The sequence below is a fragment of the Mesoplodon densirostris genome, chromosome 3, assembly GCF_025265405.1.
Source record: "Mesoplodon densirostris isolate mMesDen1 chromosome 3, mMesDen1 primary haplotype, whole genome shotgun sequence".
NCBI lineage: Eukaryota > Metazoa > Chordata > Mammalia > Artiodactyla > Ziphiidae > Mesoplodon > Mesoplodon densirostris.
The window spans coordinates 99,796,862-99,820,706 of NC_082663.1; the positions used below are offsets into that span (position 1 = coordinate 99,796,862).

Sequence of the window (23,845 nt, forward strand, 5' to 3'; positions counted from 1 at the left end):
TAATTTCTGGTTTTCTATGATCTCCTTCCCTCCTCTCTTCACTACTGCAGTTAATCAAGAGTTACTAACATACATACACACTAGCACATGCATAATTCTCACCAACATATGAAATTATTAACTAAAAAGTCTTTCTATACAACACATACACATATTTTTTATATATTTATTTTTATATATACATGTAAAATATACATATTTGTTCTATTCACTTAAAGAAGTAAAAAATTTATTTTACGCATTGATTTTATAACACTAAAATGCTGAGCATTACCTCTGCCCTAACAAGAAAAGACATCAAAGGATACAAGCTATGACCAAAATTTAAAAAGCAATAATTTCTTAGCTCTCTACTCACAAAATTTATTTTTTTCCTCTATACAAAATTGTTGCAGTTTTAAATTTCTATGTATTCAATATTCATTATACAATTCAGTAATGTACTTATTATGAAATAACACCATTTTAGGAAATAACACATTTTTGTCTGTCTATAAAGCATATGATACTATACTATCATATAATATATAAAAGAAACTATTTTTTCCCAAAGAGATAGCATTTATCATCAATTTATTTTCAAAAATGCTGAAGAGCTGAAAGGGATGAGTATGTTCATCTGTATGCTTCCTCTTGTATCCTAATATTCTATCTGAAATTGTGTATTTTATAACATCTTACCTCTGCTGGATGCTGAATTATGTACAAGTGGGTAGAGATGTGTAGAGGATGCACTGGTAGAAACGGACACAAACACACTTTCTGAGGTCGGCTAAAGGGCAGAAAAAAAATGAAAACCTGTATGTTTAAAATAAAATTATATACCAATAACCTAAAATTCAAACATAATCTCACTTCATTATATAGATTTGCTAAAGCTGCACTTTTAAAATGATACCAAGAATGAATTTAATCAATCATATTTTCAATATGAGAATTTGAAAAAAGACTCAAGTAAATTTTTTACCATCCATATAGATCAAAGTACCTCAAAAAATCTTGCCTTAATTACCTTCAATGGAAGAATACTCATAAGTCACCACCATGGTCTTTTTATTCATGAAGAAACACTTCTAATAATTTGCATTCCAAATCAAGAACAGATCTCATGTCAAAGAGAAACCTGGCAATTGATCTAAATCATATGAAGTTGGAGGGAACAAAATGATGATAAAATATTAGAATATAATTACCACCTAGAAGAGAGTTCTAATCAAACTTAGCCATCAGTCAACATGGAGAGCTTACCAATTGTGAGAAGAAACCCAAACGGGCCACCAAAGTATTTTTAGCTAGAATTATATCCACAGAATGCCAGTCTATCCATTTGTTTTCCGTTTTGTTATTGTTTACTTTGTTGTTTTACTTACTTTTTAGTGCTTTACTATTGTTTCAAAAATACTTATTACAAAATTCAGATGGAATAAAAGGGTATACTTCCCATCTCAGTCCTCCAGCCTGGTGCATTCTCTTCCCTAAGGACAACCAGTGATTAGTTTCTTGTGTCCTTCCAAAGGTACTGAAGGAATATACATGGATAGTTTACCATTATATCCTATATTTAATATGTATGTTTATAATATGAAATTCAACAAACGGCCAAATACAGTACATGATGGTAGTAAATTTTCACAATGGATCACTATTATAGGCAGATGTTACATGCCATTACAATAGTATGCAAGTGAATGTTATATTAAAGGCAATTCCCAACAGCATACTTACTACCAGAAAACTGATTGCTATCAACTGTTTCCTCAATTTTACTTATGTTGAGTTATAGCCTAAGGTAAGAAATATTTATATTAATAAAACACAGTGTGAGTAAATTGGTTCAATTATATCTACCACCTCATTCTGCAAGAAACTGTCAAACCTTTGCTCCTGCTGAAGAAATCCTCTAGATAATATCTTATGGAGAGGTAGAAATGTATTGTACAACATGACCCCACTTGCCCTCTCCACCACTGAACCCAGAATGGATGATTAACCAAAGGAAAATCAATATACTTGCTTTCCAGTGATGTCTGAAATGATTCCGTGTGACTACTCAGTCCTACAATGGGTTCCTTCTCAGGAATGTGAGCAGATTTATAGGAATGGAGAGTCTTTCAGTGGTCCCAAGAAGACCACTTAAACATAAGTAAACACAGGAGCAGTGACTAATGGAACTACGTATACTGACAAACAGATCAAGGGCTGAAATTAGAAAGGATTTCCCATTCAATAGGAGGAGGAAGAGAATGAGATACATTAGAATTCTAAAAGTTTAAGTTTCTGATTTTTTTTAAAGATTTTTTTGATGTGGACCATTTTTTTAAAGTCTTTATTGAATTTGTTACAACACTGCTTCTGCTTTATGTTCTGGCTCCTTGGCCCCGAGGCATGTGGGATCTTAGCTCCCCAACCAGGGACTGAACCCACAACCCCTGCATTGGAAGGCAAAATCTCAACCACTGGACTGTCAGGGAAGTCCCTAAGTTTCTGATATTTTTATATGACTGCAATGCATGATCAGATGTCAGTAAAATTCTTTTTTTTTTTTTTTCTTTTTGCGGTATGCGGGCCTCTCACTGTTGTGGCCTCTCCCGTTGCGGAGCACAGGCTCCGGATGCGCAGGCCCAGCGGCCATGGCTCACGGGCCCAGCCGCTCCACGGCATATGGGATCCTCCCAGACCGGGGCACGAACCCGTATCCCCTGCATCGGCAGGCGGACTCTCAACCACTGCGCCACCAGGGAGGCCCTAAAATTCTTTTATAAAATGTAATTTAAGATCAGATGAAGCCATTTTTAAAAAATCAGAATTTAACTGGATATCAACTTACATATTTATAAATTATATGATTCTAAGAATATGAAAAAATGCAAAAATGTCATATGTCTTATGCAGGAAGCATCTACATATCAGCAGCAAAATCCAACAAGTAAACAAGCTGAGTGAAAGCTGTAGATTTCTGTGGGTAGCAGAAAACTAGGTAAAATAAACACTTAAAATAACATCTTTAGCTCATGACATATATAGTAATTATAAAAGTCCTTAGTATGACAGTTAGGATAGTGCAAAGAACTGCTTTAGCTATTGATAGCTCTGGGTTTCATGTCTGACCAAAACCTCTGTTCATGGGGGAAAAAAAAGTTACCTGGGATAGTAATTTCTTTACTGGAAGGACATGTTTGATTTTTAGGAAGATTTAGAATTAAATAGTTTGGAGAGTTCTGCTTCCAGGATAACAGGGAAAGTTGCTTCAGAGACCCACTCTCCAGTGAAACAAGCAAAACTGACAAATACTGTTTTATAAAACAACAATTTAAAGTCTCTGGAGGGACTTCCCTGGTGGACAAGTGGTAAAGAAGCCGCCTTCCAATGCAGGGGACGTGGGTTCAATCCCTGGTCAGGGAACTAAGATCCCACATGCCACGGGGCAACTAAGCCCGCACGCCACAACTACTGAGCTTGTGCGCCTCAACTAGAGGGCCTGTGTGCCAAAAACCACAGAGTCCAAGCACTCTGGAACCCACGTGCCACAACTAGAGAAGAGAAAACCCACACGCCACAACAAGAGAAGCCCATGCACCACAACGAGAGAAACCCGCACGCCACAACAAAGAGCCCGCACGCCACAAACAAAAGATTCCACGTGCCTCAACGAAGTTCCCACGTGCTGCAACTAAGACCCAGCACAGCCAAAACTAAATAAAATAAACAAATAAATAATAAATAAATCTTTTTTTTTAAACTTAAAAAATAAAGTCTCTGGAAATTGTCCTAAGGGCATATTCAAATGAAGAAACATTATTCAAGAAAATCTATGAAAACTTGGTATTGGGATAGTTTGTGGCATTTGAGCCACAACCCATTTACTACCTTGCCCCAGTTTAGGTTGACAGAAACTCCACTCCAGGTAAGTGTGGCCAAGAGAACAGAGCTTCCTCTCAGCTTTCAATCAAGACTTACCATATGTCACAGAGAAAGGTAGACCATCAACATTTCTCATCCTTCCAACTCCAAATTGAAGAAAATAAATTCCCGGTGAGTGTGGCCAACAGAGCAGTCTCCCTTCCTCCACCCAGCCTCCACTTAAAAAACAGAAGCTTTACCACAGTGCAGTAGGCTGAAAATGCTGGGACCCCAAGTGTTCTCACCCCAGTTCACTTGTAGGACAGTTCTACACCAGAAGCAGCAAGTCAGAGGCTACTGACTAGCCCTGTGCCCAGAACAGTGACTCAGAGAATCCACCTTGGAGGAGAGGCAGACTATAAGAAAAGAGAGCTCTGAAGCTCTCCCCAAAGTAACTGACTTTATTTGAAATGGAGTGTGAGAAGTTCAAGCCTAAGGGTGCTCTCAAAAACAATAACTCTTCTTAATTAAGAGCAACAGCTAAATCATAGGCCAGCTCGTTCATCAGAAAGAACCATGGAAAGAGGCAGCTAGGAAGAATACACATGCAGTCAGAAAAAAACTTAGAGTGGCCTCAAAAACTACCCCTCTCCAAATTTAACTGGATCAGACTGCTGAGCAATTTATTCTCCAGGGCACTGTATCGAAATGATAAAATGATCAACTGATAATTAGTGGAGCCTAATGGACAGGATGCAATACCAAAAGAAGAAGGCAGCTTAAAAGAAAGATGTTGTAAAGAGATACCCAAAGATAATCTGCTAAAATCATTGTAATACTGGTGGTGTTTGCACAACTTTGCTAATATAACAGAAAACCTCTAAATTATACACTTTAGTAGGATAAATGCCATGGTCTGTGAATCGTATCTTAATAAAGCTGGTTTTTTAAAAATATAAAAATGCAATAAAAAAGAATGTTCAACCTAATTAGTAAGAAAGAGGCGTTTTATCACTATTTGACATCATGTTATGTTAAGGTGGGTTTCCTTCTCTACAATGTAAGCTACCTAAGAGCAAGGACTTGACCTACTTTTTTCACTTTTATATCCCAGCACCTTGCATAGCAAGCTATCAATAAATACTGTTGAATACATGAGGGAATACCTTTGCATTCCCTCTTACCTCGACCTTGAAATTCCTTTCTCCTCCTACACAATTTCTTATCCTATCCTTTCATTTTCTTACATATCAAATACTGATCTCTCCTTCACTTCCTCTCTAGTACTGAAGCAATTAGTTTGTATTATAAATGAAATTCAGAGTCTCAGATCTTCCTTTGACATTTTTGTTGTTTTGTTTCCTTTTGGCCCCAACGTCCAGCTTGCAGGATCTTAGTCCCCCAACCAGGGATCAAACCTGGGCCCTGGCAGTGAAAGCTCCAAGTCCTAACCACTGGACCACTAGGGAATTCCCTCAGATCTTCCTTTGTTATCATTTGTGACCTTTCTGGTAAGCAATACCATATAGGGGGGAAAATATTTACTGAAGAAAATATTTACTTAAAAAAAAAAACAGCTAAGCACCTTACGTACAAACACTGTTAACTGTCATTTAAGCTAAAACTAATTGTTTTGGTTTATGCTTTAACATGCTCATAAAATATCATTACCCATGTATTTTAAAGCATGTCCCCTTTATTAACCCCCTTATTAATTAATTAAGAATTCTGCTTATTTGTTATTAACAGCAATTTTTCTCATACTTTCCTACTCCACAATTGTCTGCATGTACTATGCTGGTGACTAGCTATCCAAATGTTAAACCATCTCTTACCAAACTAGTGAATAAGTGCAGAGAAACTGCTCTCCTCAATTTAAAATCTTTTTCCAAAAGAATAAAATACCTAGGAATAAACTTAACTAAGGAGGTGAAAGATCTGTATATTGAAAACTACAAGACATTAATGAAAGGAAATGCAGAACACACAAATAAATGGAAAGATATTCTGTACTCGTGGATTGGAAAAATTAACATTTTTTAAATGTCCATACTACCCCAAGCAATCTACAGATTCAATGCAAACCCTATCAAAATTCCAATGACATTTTTCACAGGAATACGACAAAAATTCCTTAAATTTGTACGGAACCATTAAACCAAACAGCCAAAGCAATCTTGAGAAAGACAAATAAAGCTAGAGGCATCGTGCACCTTGATTTCAAACTATACTAACAAAGCCCTCGTATTTAAACAGTATTATACTGACATAAAAACAAACATAGATCAACAGGACAGAACACAGAGCCTAGAAATATACCCATGCATGTATGGTCAATTAATTAACAACGAAGGAGCCAAGAATATACAATGGGGAAAGGACAGTCTCTTCTAAATGGTGTTAGGAAACTTGGACATACAGATGAATGAAAATGGACGACTACCTTATACCATACACAAAAAATCAATTCAAAATGGTTTAAAGACTTGAGTGTAAGGCTGGAAACCATAAAACTCCTAGAAGAAAATATAGGCAGTAAGCTCCTTGACTTAGGTCTTGGTAATGATTTTTTTAATCTAATACCAAAAGCAAAAGCAGAAATAAACAAGTGGGACTACATCAAACTAAAAAGCTTCTGCACAGAAACAGAAACTATCAACAAAATGAAATGACAACCAACAGACTGAGAGAAAATATTTGAAAATCATATATCTCATAAGGGGATATAAAGAACTCATACAACTCAAGAGTAAAAAAAAACAAACAATCCAATTGAAAAATGGGCATAAAATCTGAACAGACATTTTTCTAAAGAAGATATACAGATGGCCAACAGGTACATGAAAAGATGCTCTACATCATTAATCATCAAGGAAATGCAAACCAAAACCACAATGAGATATCACCTCACATCTGTTAGAATGGCTACTGTCAAGGAGAATAGCAATAAATGCTGGAGAAGGTGTGGAGATAAGGGAACCCTCCTACACTGTTGGTGCAAATATAAATTGGTGCAGCCACTATGGAAAACAGTATGGAGATTCCTTAAAAAATTAAAAATAGAACCACTATATGATCCAGCAATTCCCCTTCTAGATATTTATCTAAAGAAAATGAAAACACTAAATCAAAAAGATATCTGCATTACCATGTTCAGTGCAGAATTATTTATAATAGCCAAGATATGGAAACAGACAAAGTGTCCATCAGTAGGTGAATGGATAAAGAAATTGTGATATATATGCAATGGACTATTATTCAGCCATAAAAAAAGAATGAAATCTTGCCATTTGTGACAACATACATGGACCTCCAGGGCATTATGCTAAGTGAAATAAGTCAGACAGGGAAAGATTAATACCATATGATCTCTCTTATATATGGAATCTTTAAAAAAACATAACAAAACAAAAAAACCTAAGCTCATAGATACAGAGAAAAGATTGGTGGCTGCCAGAGGCAGGAGATGGAAGGGGGAGAAATGGATGAACTGTTTTTGTATTTTTTAGTTTAAAAAAATTGAACAAAAAAGTAAGTAAAATTTTTAAATAAAAATAAAATCTTTTTCCAAAGAACAAAAAATCTCCCTACATTCAAACTTAATCCTTGAAGGTTTAAATATTTCAAGTCAATAATGGATTAAATAATTTGTAAATTCAACAAAATTTTATTCAAATATTTACTGTACATCTAACTATGTACCAGACATTAGGCACTTGGGACAATAAAAGAGAGAAAGATTACTGCCCTCATTGAATGTGTATGTTTTCACTGTGCCAGAAAAAAATTTTTTAAAGTTCCTTGCTCCCTATGAACTATTATGGGTGACAGGAAAAAAACAGATCAGATAACTACACATCGAACCTTATTATTTATTATTTATCATTATTTATAAATAATGAACATTCATCTTAAAATAAAAATCAAACTACTTCTAGAATTTATATAGATCTAAGGAAGAAAAATTAATATCTGAATAAATATCAACAGGTAAATTGGGTATAGGTTTAGGGAATAACTATTAAGATATGTCACTGACAATATCATTGTCTTGCTATATGATCCTGACTGTGTCAGAGGTTTTCAATTTCCTTCTCCATAGAACTAGTAATAAGATATCAAGAAAGTTCTGGTGAATAACTACTGAATCACAGGCAAATGTAATAAAAATGTAATCATTTATGACCATTTTTCAACTAACTTATAACAGAATGACCAAAGTAAGAGCTGAGATTTTTCCCTCTTCTACACTTAACAACACATTGAAAATGTATTATAAATATTGTTTTCTATCACTGGGGTTTATCTTCTTTAAAATCTATACAACCAATTAATGTTAATTATATTCTTAACATATAAATGGAATTTTCAAATAATTTCCCTGAACAAATTTTATGAAATAAGCTTTTTCTTCTTTTCTCAATAAGGTTGTAGAAATAAATACGTAGGCTTCCTGTCAGACTAGGACTGACTGTCTTCTGAAGTGAATGCTGTAAAACAGGGGTAATCTGTCACTCTGGGTATGCTATCTTTGACAGCCTGCAGGGAAATAAAATTATATCTGACATATGACTAGAGATGCTAAAACCTACAAAAACATCTTCCAAAAGTTTAATTAATATTTGAAAGTTTAATTTATTTCTAACATAATATTCACTGAAAGCTATTTTTTTCATAGTATTAATAAGGCATACTTTAAAGATTAGTGAATACGGGACTTCCCTGGTGGCGCAGTAGATAAGAATCCGCCTGCCAATGCAGGAGACATGGGTTTGATCCCTGGTCGGGGAAGATCCCACATGCCGTGGAGCAACTAAGCCCATGCGCCACAACTACTGAGTCTGTGCTCTAGAGCCCACATGCCACAACTACTGAGCCCACGTGCTGCAACTGCTGAAGCCCACGCGTCTAGAGCCCGTGCTCCACAATAAAAGAAGCCACTGCAAAGATAAGCCCACACAATGCAACAAAGAGTAGCCCCCACTTGCCACAACTAGAGAAAGCCTGCGCGCAGCAATGAAGACCCAACATAGCCAAAAATAAATAAAATTAAATCTTAAAAAAAAAAAAAGATCAGTGAATAGATTTACAAGAAGCACTATCTTAAAAAGAATTTTTTTTACCCACTAAACAAAAGCAAATGTAGAACCCAGAAAGATAACGCACCTCAAGTTTTCCAACACTCAACAAAAAATTTTTAGTCCCATAGAGTGAAAAAGCAAAGAACAAAGAGTTTCATTACTTTTCAATAGATCAGTTGAATAGATACACTGCATTACACATAAAAATGGCAACAACTTTCTAATTTTAAGACTTTGAAAAACGAAATGCCACAGTGCCCTCTACTGTCACTTTAAAGAAACTTAAATAATCTGTAAAATAAACTCTAGGTTTTACATTTTTGAAACTATATCCAATATAATCAATGAAAGAAGAAACAGCTTTTCGTTATTAATATAATAATAAAATTTCATCTCATAAAGAGAAGCAATCTCAACCATGTCTGATTGCTTCAAGTGTAAAAGAAATGATATTCTCATAAACCCTTAAATCTGTTTTTAATCACTACATTATTTTATTTTATAAATGCCTTCAGGAGTAGAGGAACAATAGACTTAGAAAAAAAAATCACTGTTATAGGAGAGGAAGTAACTCTCTAAAGACAATAAATATCTTTAGATGAGACATATTGACCTAGGCATGCTTAGAAGAGTGGTGTCCAAAGTGAGTTAAGTAAAATATCCCAGTGGGGTGCAAAAAGATAGTATCAATATTATCACTTCTATTTATAATTAAACAACTAATATTTAGTACACAGAATAACAGTCCCTCTGTGGGATGGTATATCACATGGTAATGTGTCAGAATATGCAGTATCCTAATAGAAAAGGAGGAGTTTCATAACATGAAGTGTTAACAACAGCACCCACAAAGAAACTATATATACCCACAAAGAGTCCATACTGAAGAAATTCTAATTACATAATCACAAATAAACAACAAGTATATGGCAGAGCTGTTCCTTTCTTACTGCTACTTCAAACTCTTCATTAGAGTTAATAAATCTAATCAGATGACAATAACTTTAAAAAGTAGAAATTATAAAGATTATTTGAACTGTGAAATCACATCTTACTATCAGTAAGTTACTAACATAAACCTTACCTTAACTATATATTATGACTCAAAAATACTAAATAGGGGCCTCCCTGGTGGCGCAAGTGGTTGAGAGTCCGCCTGCCGATGCAGGGGATACGGGTTCGTGCCCCGGTCTGGGAGGATCCCATATGCCGCGGAGCGGCTGGGCCCGTGAGCCATGGCCGCTGAGCCTGCGCGTCCGGAGCCTGCGCGTCCGGAGCCTGTGCTCCGCAACGGGGGAGGCCACAACAGTGAGAGGCCCGCATACCGCAAAAAAAAAAAAAAAAAAAAAAAATACTAAATAATAAGACCAGGACTCCATCACAATTAGCAAAACATTTTTAAATAGTTTATTTCACCATTATCTCTTCCCTTCTATCTATTTTTTTATGGTTTAAGAGGCAAGTCATACATTAGTATATGATGAATGTATATTATCATAGATAAATATGTATACCTATTAGAATTACATCCTAAATATTTTAACCAACTGTGGTATGTATTCAAAATAATTTAGAGATCACTGGCCTAGAGATAAGCTTGTTCCTACTACAAGATCTTTAACTAAGAAAAATTTTAGTAAGTGTTATTATATTAAAGAAGCCTTCAGAGGAGCCAGATGCTTGGAAAACAAAAGCCTTGTGTCCAGAGAGATGACTATATACAGCATCTATATAAAGCCCCTACTAGAGCTGCAATGACAAAGTGACAGATCAACTGAGAATCCTGTCATAAAGTAATCATCTATAGTCAGTTATCCTATTATTTACTTTGTCTTCTTATATAGAAATAAAACAAATATAAAAAATAAACATCTTTCTTAATAGCAAGTTAAGTAAATCACTCTTTGCTCTACAAACTCTTATTTTATACTTTCATAATTTGTCTTAAATATTTATTACACAGACATATTTTCCCTCACATTCAATTCACTATGAATTCTAGAGGAAACAATTTCTTAATTATTTTTCTATGACCCAAGCTGTGCCTTTACTGGATAATGAATTAATAATGATAGAATGAACAAAGACTACCCATATGATTCATCAAATTAAGCCTCCAGGTCGATGTGCAGCAGAACTCTATGCTCCTTAGCCATTGGCCAACTAAGGGAACAGCATGAATGGCCATCCTGAAAAGCAAGGAGTCAGAGGTTAAATTGTCCCAAGGACCAGCTATACCTCAGTAGAGATATTTTACAAAGAATAGCATAGAATGAAGGGACCATGTTACTAGAAAACATTTTCATTTTCTTTATTCTTTCTTCTCCTTTCCCTTGCCTAAAAGCTGTCTATATTTTAAAATGCAGATTTGGAATACCTGATTTATTAAGGAAATATTCCTCCTAAATTTATATAAAGGTCCATTTCTTCAAAAGAGCAAAAGAGAATTGAGAATTTTCTTTGATATAAGGGAGAAAAGTATATAAGGTTTAAGATAGGGTTACTTTACTACATAAGAGAACACAAGAATGCTATGAATAAGCCACCGATTTTGGTGTCCCTAAAAAAAGTATTTTTCATCAATGGAATATTTATTTGTAGCTGGAAAGTGAGTATTTTAAAAGCCCTAGAATTATAAAATCTCCATCATGAGGCAATTTAATTATGGTGACCTGCAACATTAACACATGCAAAGTTATTTACTTGCCCTTAATCTCTGAATCTAGAAAAACTACCTCAGTAAAAGGTAGTATACCTCAATAAAAATATAAAAAAGAATCCATGTTTTGCTGGAGCAATGGTAATTGCTGCATTTTTTCAGTGATTTCTTTCTTTGAGGGTTTGCATTAAAGATTCAATTTCAAGTACATTAAGGGTGATATATATGCTCTGTTAACTACTCAGATAACTGTGTACCTTCAATTTTGTGGAAATTGGAACTCCTGTGCATTGCTGATGGGAATGTAAAATGGTTGCAGCTGCTATGGAAAACTGTTTGGCAATTCCTCAAAAAGTTAAACACAGAACTACCATATGACCCAGCAATTCCACTCCTAGGTATATATCCAAAAGAATTAAAAGCAGGAACTAGAATAAATATTTGTATACCAATGTTCATGGCAACACTATTCACAATACCCAAAAAGTGGAAACAAACCAAGTGTCCATCAACAAAAGAATGGACAACAGATAAATTAAGATGGCATATACATACAATTCAGCCATAAAAATGAAATTTTGATATATGCTATAACATGGATGGACCTTGAAAGCATTATTCTTAGTGAAATGTCAGACAGAGAACAAATATTGTATGATTATACAAAGTATCTAGAATAGGTAAATTCATAGAAACAGAAAGGAGAATAGAGATTACCAGGGGCTGGGGGGAGGAGGGGATGAGAAGATATTATTTAATGGGTACAGAGTTTATACTGGGGATGATGAAAATTTTCTGGGTATAGATAGTAGTGATAGTTACACAACATTATGAATGTATTTAATGTCACTGAATTGTACACTTATAAATGGTTCAAATGATAAATGTTATATACATATTAACCTGATTTTTTTTAATTGACCTGCCAAGTAACAGATTTACATAAACAAGTAGATCATACACATCTCTTTTTTTTAAGACTTTTTTTTTTACAGCTGTTTTAGATTCACAGCAAAATTGACGGGAAGCTACAGAGATTTTCTATATACCCCCTGCCCAAACACATGCATAGCCCCCCCATTATCAATATCTCCCATCAGAGTGGTACATTTGTTACAAATGATGAACCTACACTGACAGTCTGCATAGACTTTTAAAAATAATTTTTAACTCTCTATTGAGTCTCTGTTGAGTCACGGTCATTAAATTTTTTTCCTTTAATTCTCTGAACCTATTATAAGAGTTGCTTTGAAGTATTTTTCTACTATATCCAAAATCTGGATCCACTCAAACACAGTTTCTATTTGCTGTTGTTTTCCCTGTATGTGAGTCACACTTTCCTGTTTCTTTGCATGTCTAGTAAGCTTTGGTCAAAAACTAGATGTTGTGTCTAGTAAGCTTTGGTCAAAAATTAGACGTTTTAGACAATATAGTGTAGAAACTCTGGATTCTATTTAATTTTTCTGGATGCTGTTCTTTGGAAACTTGCCTGGACTTAACCTGCAGACTCCCTCCTCTTGTAGTGTGCAGTCACTGGTATGTCTGTTCAGTTTTTTTTTTCTTTTTTTAATTCTTATTTTTATTTATTCCTAGGGGTCACACCTGTGAGATCAGACACATTTCTATCAGGTCAATCTCTCTAACTCTTTGCAAGGTCAGGAGAATCATTCCATACTTTTCCATTTTTTTCCTTGATTAATCCTGCAACACTTCTACTTACTTCACTTCACTGCTCCCTTTTTCCCCACAACTTTTCCACTAGGCTTCCAGTAGACAAAAAACAAGAAACAAGCAAACTAAAAACTCAGCAGAGAAAAAAAAAAAATCTTAAAAATCAATAATACCTTCAAATTTGCCTTTCTAACTGAAATGTGAAGAGCCACCAAGAGAAATGAGAAGCTGACCATAGGCAGGTAAAGGATTCAGGAGGTAAAAGGTGGACCTTAAAAAAGACAATAATTAAAATTGCCCACCCCAAAATAATTAAAAATAGCCATGGACAAAGAAAAAATAAAAGAATCTATGGATTAGAAGAAGGCAAAGGAACACCTCACTGGAAGTATGTATTATATGCAATAGGAAAACAAAGAAAGTCATACTGTTCATTTCAGTATAATTCATTATTACGTGATGCAGTAATGAAAATATGAAAGGTAAAGCAGTTCTGCCTCTACTACTCACCTGACCCTAAGAATACATAAAAGAGAATAACTATTTAAATCACAAAGTTGTCTTATATAGTAAATAAAAACACACATGTAAGAAAGCACTTTGTAACCTGTGAAATCTTTTAAAATAATGCCAAATTTATTTAGATACAGAGGACAAACAGGTTGTTGCCAGAGGGGAGGTGGGTGAGAGGATAAGTGAAAAAGGTGAGGGAAATACAAGATGTACATACTGACAGATACAAAATAAATGTTACCTGTATGAAATGTACAGTGTGAGGAATACAGTCGATAATTATATAATATCTTTGTATAATGACAATGGTAACTAGACTTACCGTGGTGATCATTTTCTAATGTAGAGAAGTATCGAATCATTATGTTATACACCAAGAACTAACATAGTGCTGAAGCGCAATTATACTTCAAGAAACAAACTTCAAGAAAAAGATGATTTGTAGTTACCAGAGGCGAGGAGTGGTGAGAGCGGGAGAACTGGATGAAGGTGGTCAAAAGGTACAAACTTCTAGTTGTAAGATAAATAAGTATCAGGGATATAATGTACAACATAATATAATTAACACTGCTATACATTATAAATGAAAGTTGTTAATCAAGTAAATCTTGGGACTTCCCTGGTAGTCTAGTGGTTAGGATCCGGCACTTTCACTGCCGTGGCCCAGGTTCAATCCCTGGTCGGGGAACTGAGATCCCACAAGCCACGCAGAGTGGCCTAAATAAATAAATAAATAAAGTAAATCCTAAGAGTTCTCATCACAAGGAAAAATTTTTTTCTTTTTCTTTTATTTTTTATCTACATAAGATGATAGATGTTCAACAAACTTAATCATTTCATGGTGCATGTAAGTCAAATCATTATATTGTACATCTTATACAGTGCTGTATGTCAATTATATCTCAATAAAACTGGAAGAAAAAAATAAAATACATTACATATTTTTAAAAATAAATGAAAAAGACAAATTTTAGACTAGACTATTAAGGAATATATTCTCTCACTACATAAGCACTAACAGAGCTATGAATTATTAATTTGGGGCAAATGTAAACATACTTAAAAATTAATGTGATTTGATATTCTTTGAAGAAAACTTCTATCTATCAGAGGGTAATAATAATGTTCTTATTTTTCTTGGGGAAAATAAATCAAACATTTAGAAAGCTCTAAAGTGGTTTCTTAAAATTGGTCACTCCTCTTTGGAGACTTAATTAAGAAAAAAATTCCCTCTTGAGATATATCATCTTTGCTCAACTTTGAACATATGATTAGCTTGCACAGTAATTTGTAACTCAGTTAGCTTCCCACATATCTTAGGAACGAACTAGTTCAAAGAATAAACATATTTTCTATATTAACAAGAAAGAACAAATTAACTTAGTTAATGCACAAAGAATTAAATTTGCAGACTATCAAAATTTTTACCCTAAAAATTACCGTCAATAATCCAGTTTATTTTAAATTTACCAAAATAGTTGGTTTTCTAATCCTAAGTGTTGATACCAATTCAACAATCTTAATTATTGTAAACTAATTGCTTTGGGAATTACCATTTTTCACTTCTACCTACAAAACCTGCAGACTGATTTACCCTCCTGCTCAGGCTGACCAGCCCAAAATGACGTACATGAGACCCAGATCAAAAAGCAAAGGCCTATGAGAGGCAGGCAGTTAATCATAGTTGAATTAAGCAGGAATGACTGGGAGCAATGACGACCTGGACAGATCACACCTGATCTACAGGCACAACCAGTACTCCACTCAGCCAACTATTTTGCTCAGGAAGTTGGCCCCCAAGCTGCTAGATCTTCCCATTCTCACAGAAAACAGAAATCTGGATTTTGATACAAAACATCTTCATTTTTAACTATTAGCAACTGGTAATTTAAAACTGGTAAAAATGGGCCTCCCTGGTGGCGCAAGTGGTTGAGAGTCCGCCTGCCGATGCAGGGGATACGGGTTCGTGCCCCGGTCTGGGAGGATCCCATATGCCGCGGAGCGGCTGGGCCCGTGAGCCATGGCCGCTGAGCCTGCGCGTCCGGAGCCTGCGCGTCCGGAGCCTGTGCTCCGCAACGGGGGAGGCCACAACAGTGAGAGGCCCGCATACCGCAAAAAAAAAAAAAAAAAAAAAAAAACCTGGTAAAAATATAGTTTTAAACAAAACATCTGTGGGGCTGCCAGTTTGTGGCTCCTGTATTCTTCTTAAACACCTGCAACCTTCCCTGCTTCGCTTTCTCATTATTTTATCCCCATCACCTTCTTCTCCAGAATAACCAAGCCTAAAGAATACGGAAAAGGTTAAGATATGGAATAAAGAAGCTAGACGTTGTTAAAGGGTACAAAGTTGGAACTACAAGGGGAACAAATGCTGGAGATCTAATGCACAGCATTGTGATATAGTCAACAATACTGTCTAATATACTTCAAAGTTGCTAAGAGGCTACATCTTAAATCTTCTCAGCACAAAAAAAGAAATGATAATTAGGTGACAACAGCTAACCACTACCAGTGATAACCATACTGCAATATATAGATGTATCAAATCAATAGGATGTACACCTTAAACTTATATAAAATTATACAACAAATATATCTTAATTTTTATTTAAAAAAAAAAGGAGCTAAAGAATACCAAAGCTCAAGAATCTTGTTACTAAGCTTGAAGTAAACATACTTCAGCTTAAAAAGTATGAAAATCAGAGCTACTCCTGCAGCCTTAGTGGCTGCACTTCAACTAGTGACTACATCCACTCAGCAAACAAAATCATAAGGCTTCTTCAGCAAGCGTGGAGCACAGAGCAAAGCCAAGCATTTGCAAGAGCTTGGAAGCCAAGTGGACTGGAGCTGGAGAACCAACTCTGCTACTTGATTGTTACCTCTACCTTCTTATCATTTAAAAGCTAATGATATCATCATTTCTAGAATGCTGTTATGAGAAATAAATAAAATATTATACATAAAGCACCTAGGCTTGGTGAATAACCTGCAGATGACCAGTGCTTAATAAACGGGTGCTAAATATATTGATGTGGCTTATTATAATCCTTACAACTTTGTACTTTTGTAAGAAGAAAGCACTGGAGAGAGAAAAATTTCTGTCTCAGGGCCTATCTGTGTCAGTTTGCGTACATGTTCTCCCTGCTGACTTCCTCCCTCAGACAAATTTAAAAATACTCTGTATTTAGACATTATTCCATTATTCTTATGATCAATGAATTTCAAGTGGTTTCTGGTTTCTAACTCTTGTCCTCAGGCAGGAATATAAACAGAAGATATAAAAAAATAATTAAGGGCTTCCCTGGTGGCGCAGTGGTTGAGAGTCTGCCTGCCGATGCAGGGGACATGGGTTCATGCCCCGGTCCGGGAGGATCCCACATGCCGTGGAGTGCCTGGGCCCCGTGAGCCATGGCCGCTGAGCCTGCGCATCCGGAGCCTGTGCTCCACAACGGGAGAGGCCACAACAGTGAGAGGCCCGCGTACCGCAAAAAAAAAAAAAAAATTCAGTGGCTGTTTTGTTGGGTTCTAGTGCTTTAGGCTCAAAATCCCTAACAGTTTATTTGGCCCTTCCCAGTGCAATCACCATTAATCTCTGCAGCCTCGTCTCTCCTTCCTTTCTGCCACGCTCTCCAAATACACTGTACTCTATACAATGTACTCCTGTACATGCTGTTCCTTCTAACAGGGACACACTTTTTATAAATTCTGTATCTTGCAATAACAAATTAGTTTGGGATCTTTTAAAGAATATTTCATTAATGTTTAAGATATGTTGTATTTCTAACGAGCAAGATTCTGCTGAGAAGTTAAATTGAGCTTGCACTTCCTGAACAAAACCAATCTCTAGAACTAACTCCTTAGGCTGTGACAATTATAGTAATGTGTTTAGAGAAATGAATAGCGTTTTAAATAAATGGCCAAATAATTGTGGCTTACTGATCACTCAAATCTAAGAATGCATTTTAATTTTAAAAACTATTATAAGCATAAATGTAAAGAAGTTCACTCAGGGAACTAGTTAAAACCCTAACTGCCTAATAAAATAAAATATAAAGAGCTATAAATATTATATTGATAACACCTAAATATTCTCCATAATTCTAGAACTGTACTCTAACCAATTAAAACAAACAAAATGCATAGCATGCCAAGGGAAAGAGTCTTTAAAAGGTAGAAAATTTCACTAGAAAAAACAAAGTGCAGAAATGTCAGAATGAATTATAATTCTAAAGGATTAACTAAATGAAACTGAAAACAAGCTAAAACCCAGCAAGTCATTTTTATTTTTTAAACAGTAGATCAGGTTAGAGGGTAGAGAGGGATGAAAAGGCAGAGCCAAGAGGATTTTTAGGGCAGTGAAAACACTCTGTATGCTATCAATACTATAATAGTAGATATATGTTACTACAAATTTGTCCAAACTCAAAATATGTACAACACCAAGGGTGAACCCTAATGTAAACCATGAACTTTAAGTGATAATAATGTATCAATGGAGTCCATCAATTGTAACAAATGTACCACTCTGGTAGGGGATGTTGATAACCAGGAAGCTATGTATGTGTAGGGGCAGAGAGTATATGGGAAATCTCTGTACCTTCCTCTCAATTTTGCTGTCAATCTAAAAGTGCTCTAGGGATTCCCTAGTGGCGCAGTGGTTCAGAATCTGCCTGCCAATGCAGGGGACACGGGTTCGAGCCCCGGTCCAGGAAGATCCCACATGCTGCGGAGCAACTAAGGCCGTGTGCCACAACTACTGAGCCTGCGCTCTAGAGCCCGCGAGCCACAACTACTGAAACCCGTGCGCCTAGAGCCCATGCTCCGCAACAAGAGAAGCCACCGCAATGAGAAGCCTGCACACCACAACTAGAGAAAGTAGGGCATAGCAACAAAGACCCAATGCAGCCAAAAATAAATAATAAATAAAATAAATAAAATTTTTTAATAAATAAAATAAAAGTGCTCTAAAAAATAAAGTCTATTAATGGGGCAGAGAGGAGGAGATCAGAAAAAGTATAAATCTTTGCTAGCCATAGAAGACTAATTTTTAAACTATTATAACTAGCAGTTCTGAGTAGACTAAAAACTACATGATAAAGCTAGCATAATTTAGCTCTGGATTTGTATTTGAAACACTTTTCTTTCCACCTCCTAGTGAGACCCCTTCGAAGCATTTTTTTTTTTTTTTTTGGCTGTGTTGAGTCTTCGTTGCTGTGCGCAGGCTTTCTCTAGTTGTGGCGAGCGGGGGCTACTCTTCGTTGCAGTGCACAGGCTTCTCATTGCGGTGGCTTCTCTTGTTGCGGAGCATGGGCTCTAGGCGCGTGGGCTTCAGTAGATGTGGCTCGCGGGCACTAGAGCGCAGGCTCAGTAGTTGTGGGGCACGGACTTAGTTGCTCCGCAGCATGTGGGTTCTTCCTGGACCGGGGCTCGAACCCGTGTCCCCTGCATTGGCAGGCAGATTCTCAACCACTGCGCCACCAGGGAAGCCCCGAAGTATTCTTAAGTGCTATCTTCTAACAACTTTAGACAACTTATTTAAATTAATTGTATTCACACACCCCTTCTGTTCCAATACACAGTCTCTTTTAGACACAAATTATTCACCCTCGTGAAAGGTCTACTGAGTATCTACTGCACATAGTACATTCAGAAAATATAAAAAGATCCTTACACTCAAGATCCTTCCTCTGAGGTCTTACAATTCAGCTCTGGGAAAAGGTCAAAATGGCCCTGGTAAGAGACTCCAAGTATGCAAATGCTAAAGACAATCAACCAGCCTGTCCTTCTGTTCCCCTTCTTGGAACACTTCTCTCTTGGTTGAATCCTTATCTTTCAAGTCTCAATATAAAGGCTATCTCTTCACAAATCTTTCCTGACACCATCCTGCTATTTTCTATGGCAGCATCCCACTTCTTTCTTTCATTGTTCTTTTTTTTTTCCAATCTGTAATTACATATTTAGTTGCTTGTTTACTGGTTTATCATCTGTATCCAATAACAAACTGAACACTCTATGTGGACAAAGACTCCACGGTATTACCAGTAATTAGCGAAGCACTCAGTACTCAATGTTTAAATGAATGCGTACATCTGGTGCTCAGGAGAAAGGTCTGAGCTAGAGAGACTGGAGTAGAGGTGATAACTTAGCCATGAAAACTGGTAAGATCACCTGTGAGAAGTGTACGGAGTAAGAAGAGAACCTAGAACCAAGACCTTGAGGTAGCCCAACATTTAGAGTTTTAATAGAACAGGCAAAGAAGACTAGGATACAGAAGTCAGATAAATCAAAGCGAAACCAAAGAGAGAATGTTTCAAGGAGTGAGTATTTCAAATGCAGAATTCTGCCAAGAGGTCCAGTAAAAAGTGAACAGAAAAGGATCCATTAGATTTCACCTCATTAAGGTTAATGGTGACTTTAGTGAGAGCCATTTCAGGGCACGTAGGATCTGAGGACAAATTACAGAGTGATTCCCAGGTGAGGAAGTAGAGACACTATCTAATTGTTAAAAGTGTGAAGGACAACAGAGAGGTAGTAACCAAGAGAAATGTCCTGAACATCCAGGAGGTAAATATAATAGTATATCTGTATAGCATGAGATTCAAATAAGCAGGGAAAGCAATCCTCACAACCCTGAAAGTACACCAGCATAATTCAATCGGTCAAATAATGTTAATTGTTGGTGTTGCTAGTTTAATAAATTGTCTCCCCATTAGACTTTAAGTGACCCAGTGAGCACAGAAATAACGTATGTTTTATCCATGCCTAGGTTTCTAGGAACCTAGAACAGTGCCTGCCACACAGTAGGTGCTCAATAAATATTTCTAAGTGAATTCATAATTCTGAATACAATGTCAACTACTGTAATAGCCACCTTGATTGTCTCTCTCCTCTGATCCTTTTTTTTTTCCACTGTGAGATGACTATGTCACATAAGCATAAACGTGTTTTTACAAGTATTACTGTCATTACGCCTTACTTCCCCTACCAGACGCTCAAGCTTCTTGACAGCGGAACTTCTGTCTGCTCATCCCATGACCCGCTCAGTGTCTTGCAGGAAGAAGTAAGGCTAAATAATCCTGAACCTGGAGAAATGGCTTCTTACGAAAGAGCTGTGACAGGTATTTCACAGTGATTCCAAGGTCAACCAGTGGACCCTGCCGCCCCAAGCGCGGAGATGCCAGAACCAGCGCTCCCCCCGGACTGGAGCCGCAGCAGCCGCCTCCCCGGCAGAGGGCGCGGCAGCCACCGCGACACACATCCCCCTCCAAGTCGGCCGCCGGCCTCAGTCCCCGCCCCCGCCCGGCGGTCACCTGCAGCGGCTGCACTCGGGCCTCCGCTCAGCCGGCTCCACTGGCAGTTCCCACAGTCCGTCCGCACTAGCCCCGTCCGCCTCCGCGTCCAAGGCAGTCGCCGCCGGCGCTGAGCCGCCCTCCCGCCGCTCCTCCTCGTCCGGCTTCCGAGACCTAGAGGCCCGGGGTAGCCGCGCGACGGGGTCCCTGGGTGTTCGCGCCTCTTTCTGCAGCTCCATGACGGGCGCTCAGGTCCGACCGTCACATTGAAGCCCCGCTGCCGCCAGGCGGCGCCACAAGCTGAAGAAACCAGCCTCCACCGCCCGGCGCCACGCACGCACGCCACGTACGGGGGGCGGGTCTCCGAAGCCCAGGCTGGAGAGCCCGCCCCTCAGCGGACAAGGAATGAACCCATTGGTCTGTGCCCTGTGGGCCAGTTCACCTAGAACCCGGAAGGGAAGTGTGGATTGTCCTGGGGAGCAGGTGAGGTTAGGAAAGCTTCTCGGGGAGAAGTAAAGGAATCTCCTCTGAAAACACCTCAGGTGGCAAACTTGAATGTACTTCCCTTGTTTTCACCCCTTTAAAAGTGAAAATATAATGGAATTCTGCGTTTTCTGCCTTAGGATGGCAGTTTAAGAATTAGCTGGGTGACCGCACGCAGCAACAAAGACCAAATGCAGCCAAAAATTAATTAATTAATTAATGTAAAAATTTTTTAAATAAAAAATTTTAAATTTAAAAAAGAATTAGCTGGCTGAGTGCGCACAACAGTCTCAGCATCTGATGTACTTGATCAGCTTGTGTACTTGTTTCAGGCCTATAAAGGAGAGGTTGTACCGATTGAAAGTTGAATTCACGGCTGGTCTACTTCAGCGGCTTTCTTGCTCTAGAAGGGCAGGGACCTGTGTCCTGTGTTTTGTACTTGGTATTTCTACTCGTCATGAAGCATACTATTTTACGCTAGACACTAAACATTTGTTTAAATACGGGGGGGGGGGTTGTTTTTTGTTTTTGTTTTTTGTTTTTGCGGTACGCGGGCCTCTCACTGTTGTGGCCTCTCCCGTTGCGGAGCACAGGCTCCGGACGCACAGGCTCAGCGGCCATGGCTCACAGGCCCAGCCGCTCTGCGGCATGTGGGATCTTCCCAGACCGGGGCACGAACCCCTGTCCCCCACATCGGCAGGCGGACTCTCAACCACTGCGCCACCAGGGAAGCCCTAAATGCGGTTTTTAAATTGTCCGAGGCCCCTAAGATCAAAGGCAGTAAGAGAGCTGAGATTTCGTGTATGAGGGGAAAAATAAGCCACAGAAAGATAACTACCTTGCCCAAGTTTTTACAGCTCTGGAAAACAGCAATATAGCCCGCAGTTTTTTAAAAGCCAGAATGAACTTTACGTTAGAATGAAAGTGGCACTACTTCTTGCCCTATATCGGTACTGATTCTTTTCATTTATTAATACTTTGTTACTTCTACCAACCTTCATAATTTTAAACAAAAAAATTAAGTTTTCATCAGTCATGAGCTAAGTTTTGCAATCATAATTATCTTGATTCTAGAGCTATGAAAGATTCAATATAAAACAAAGTAGATTTATCACTAACAGTAATGGAGCAGTATTGTATTTCTTAAAGTGTTTATCTCACTATTAAGTTTTTAGTCATCTTAAAATCAAGCCTGTAGGGCTACCCTGGTGGCGCAGTGGTTGAGAGTCCGCCTGCCGATGTGGGGAACAGGGGTTCGTGCCCCGGTCCGGGAAGATCCCACATGCCGCGGAGCGGCTGGGCCCGTGAGCCATGGCCACTGAGCCTGCGCGTCCGGAGCCTGTGCTCCGTAACGGGAGAGACCACAACAGTGAGAAGCCCGCGTACCGCAAAGAAAAAAAGAAAAAAAAATCAAGCCTGTATATAGAAAACAGGGCTATTGTTTTCAACTTTCCCGCATTCTTTTCCCCTGGAAATGGCACCTGTCATTTATTTTGGAGTACTCTAAGGGAGGATAGAAAAAGGCTGAAAAACCTGCCTGGTGATGGATGTAGCATGGGAGAAAAAACTGGAACTTAATGCCAACTGGAGTTGGGAGATAATGAAATTCCAGAGACTACAGAAAAGGAGGTGAATCAGAAAATAAAGAAATATGGGTGCAGATTTAGGTTGGAGAACCAGTTCTTTAACTACCAAAATTAAATTCTCCTGTGACAACCCTTAAACTCTCGCCTCCAATCTCAAGATGTGGAATGTTCTCTTAAGTCATTTAAGGTCACTCCAGATGCCCAACTATGAGTTATGTGAGGGCAGGTGAGTCCTAAGAAGCCTATTTATATTTGGCTTTCTCTTTTAATACCCTACATGAGATCACTGGCTCTACCCATCAAAGTATTCAAAATCCAACCATTTATCTCTCCTACTACTTCTGCCCTGATTCAAGCCCCTGTCATCTCTTGCCTAGACTATTGCCATAAGCACATAAGTGGTCCCCTGCTCCATCCTTGCTTCTCTGTAGTCCATTCTCCCAGAGGTTGACCAGAGTCAAAGAAAACTCCCATGCGGGAGGGATATAGCCAGAGCCGGGAGAAAAGAGAGTCATTTTTTCCCTCTGGAAAGCAAGAGTCCAGGTTTATGAACCCTGACCTTTTTTTTTTTTTTTTTAATATGTCGTGAATTTTTATATTTATTTATTTATTTATTTATTTATGGCTGTGTTGGGTCTTTGTTTCTGTGCGAGGGCTTTCTCTAGTTGTGGCATGCGGGGGCCACTCTTCATCGCGGTGCGCGGGCCTCTCACTATCGCGGCC

General features: G+C 37.8%; 1 protein-coding gene across 2 annotated transcripts in view; it reads right to left on the minus strand.

Annotated features, from left to right (window-relative positions):
• The window catches only part of DTWD2 (DTW domain containing 2), a 96,905-nt gene extending 75,604 nt beyond the window's left edge, over positions 1–21,301 (minus strand). For both annotated transcript variants that reach the window (XM_060091867.1, XM_060091866.1), the window contains exons 1-2: positions 21,075–21,301; positions 682–772 (exon numbers count right to left, since the gene is read on the minus strand). In XM_060091867.1, the coding sequence (XP_059947850.1) occupies positions 682–772; positions 21,075–21,292 (309 nt within the window). In that variant the 5' untranslated portion in view covers positions 21,293–21,301. The remainder of the gene's footprint in view (positions 1–681; positions 773–21,074) is intronic.
• Positions 21,302–23,845: the final 2,544 nt, after the last annotated feature.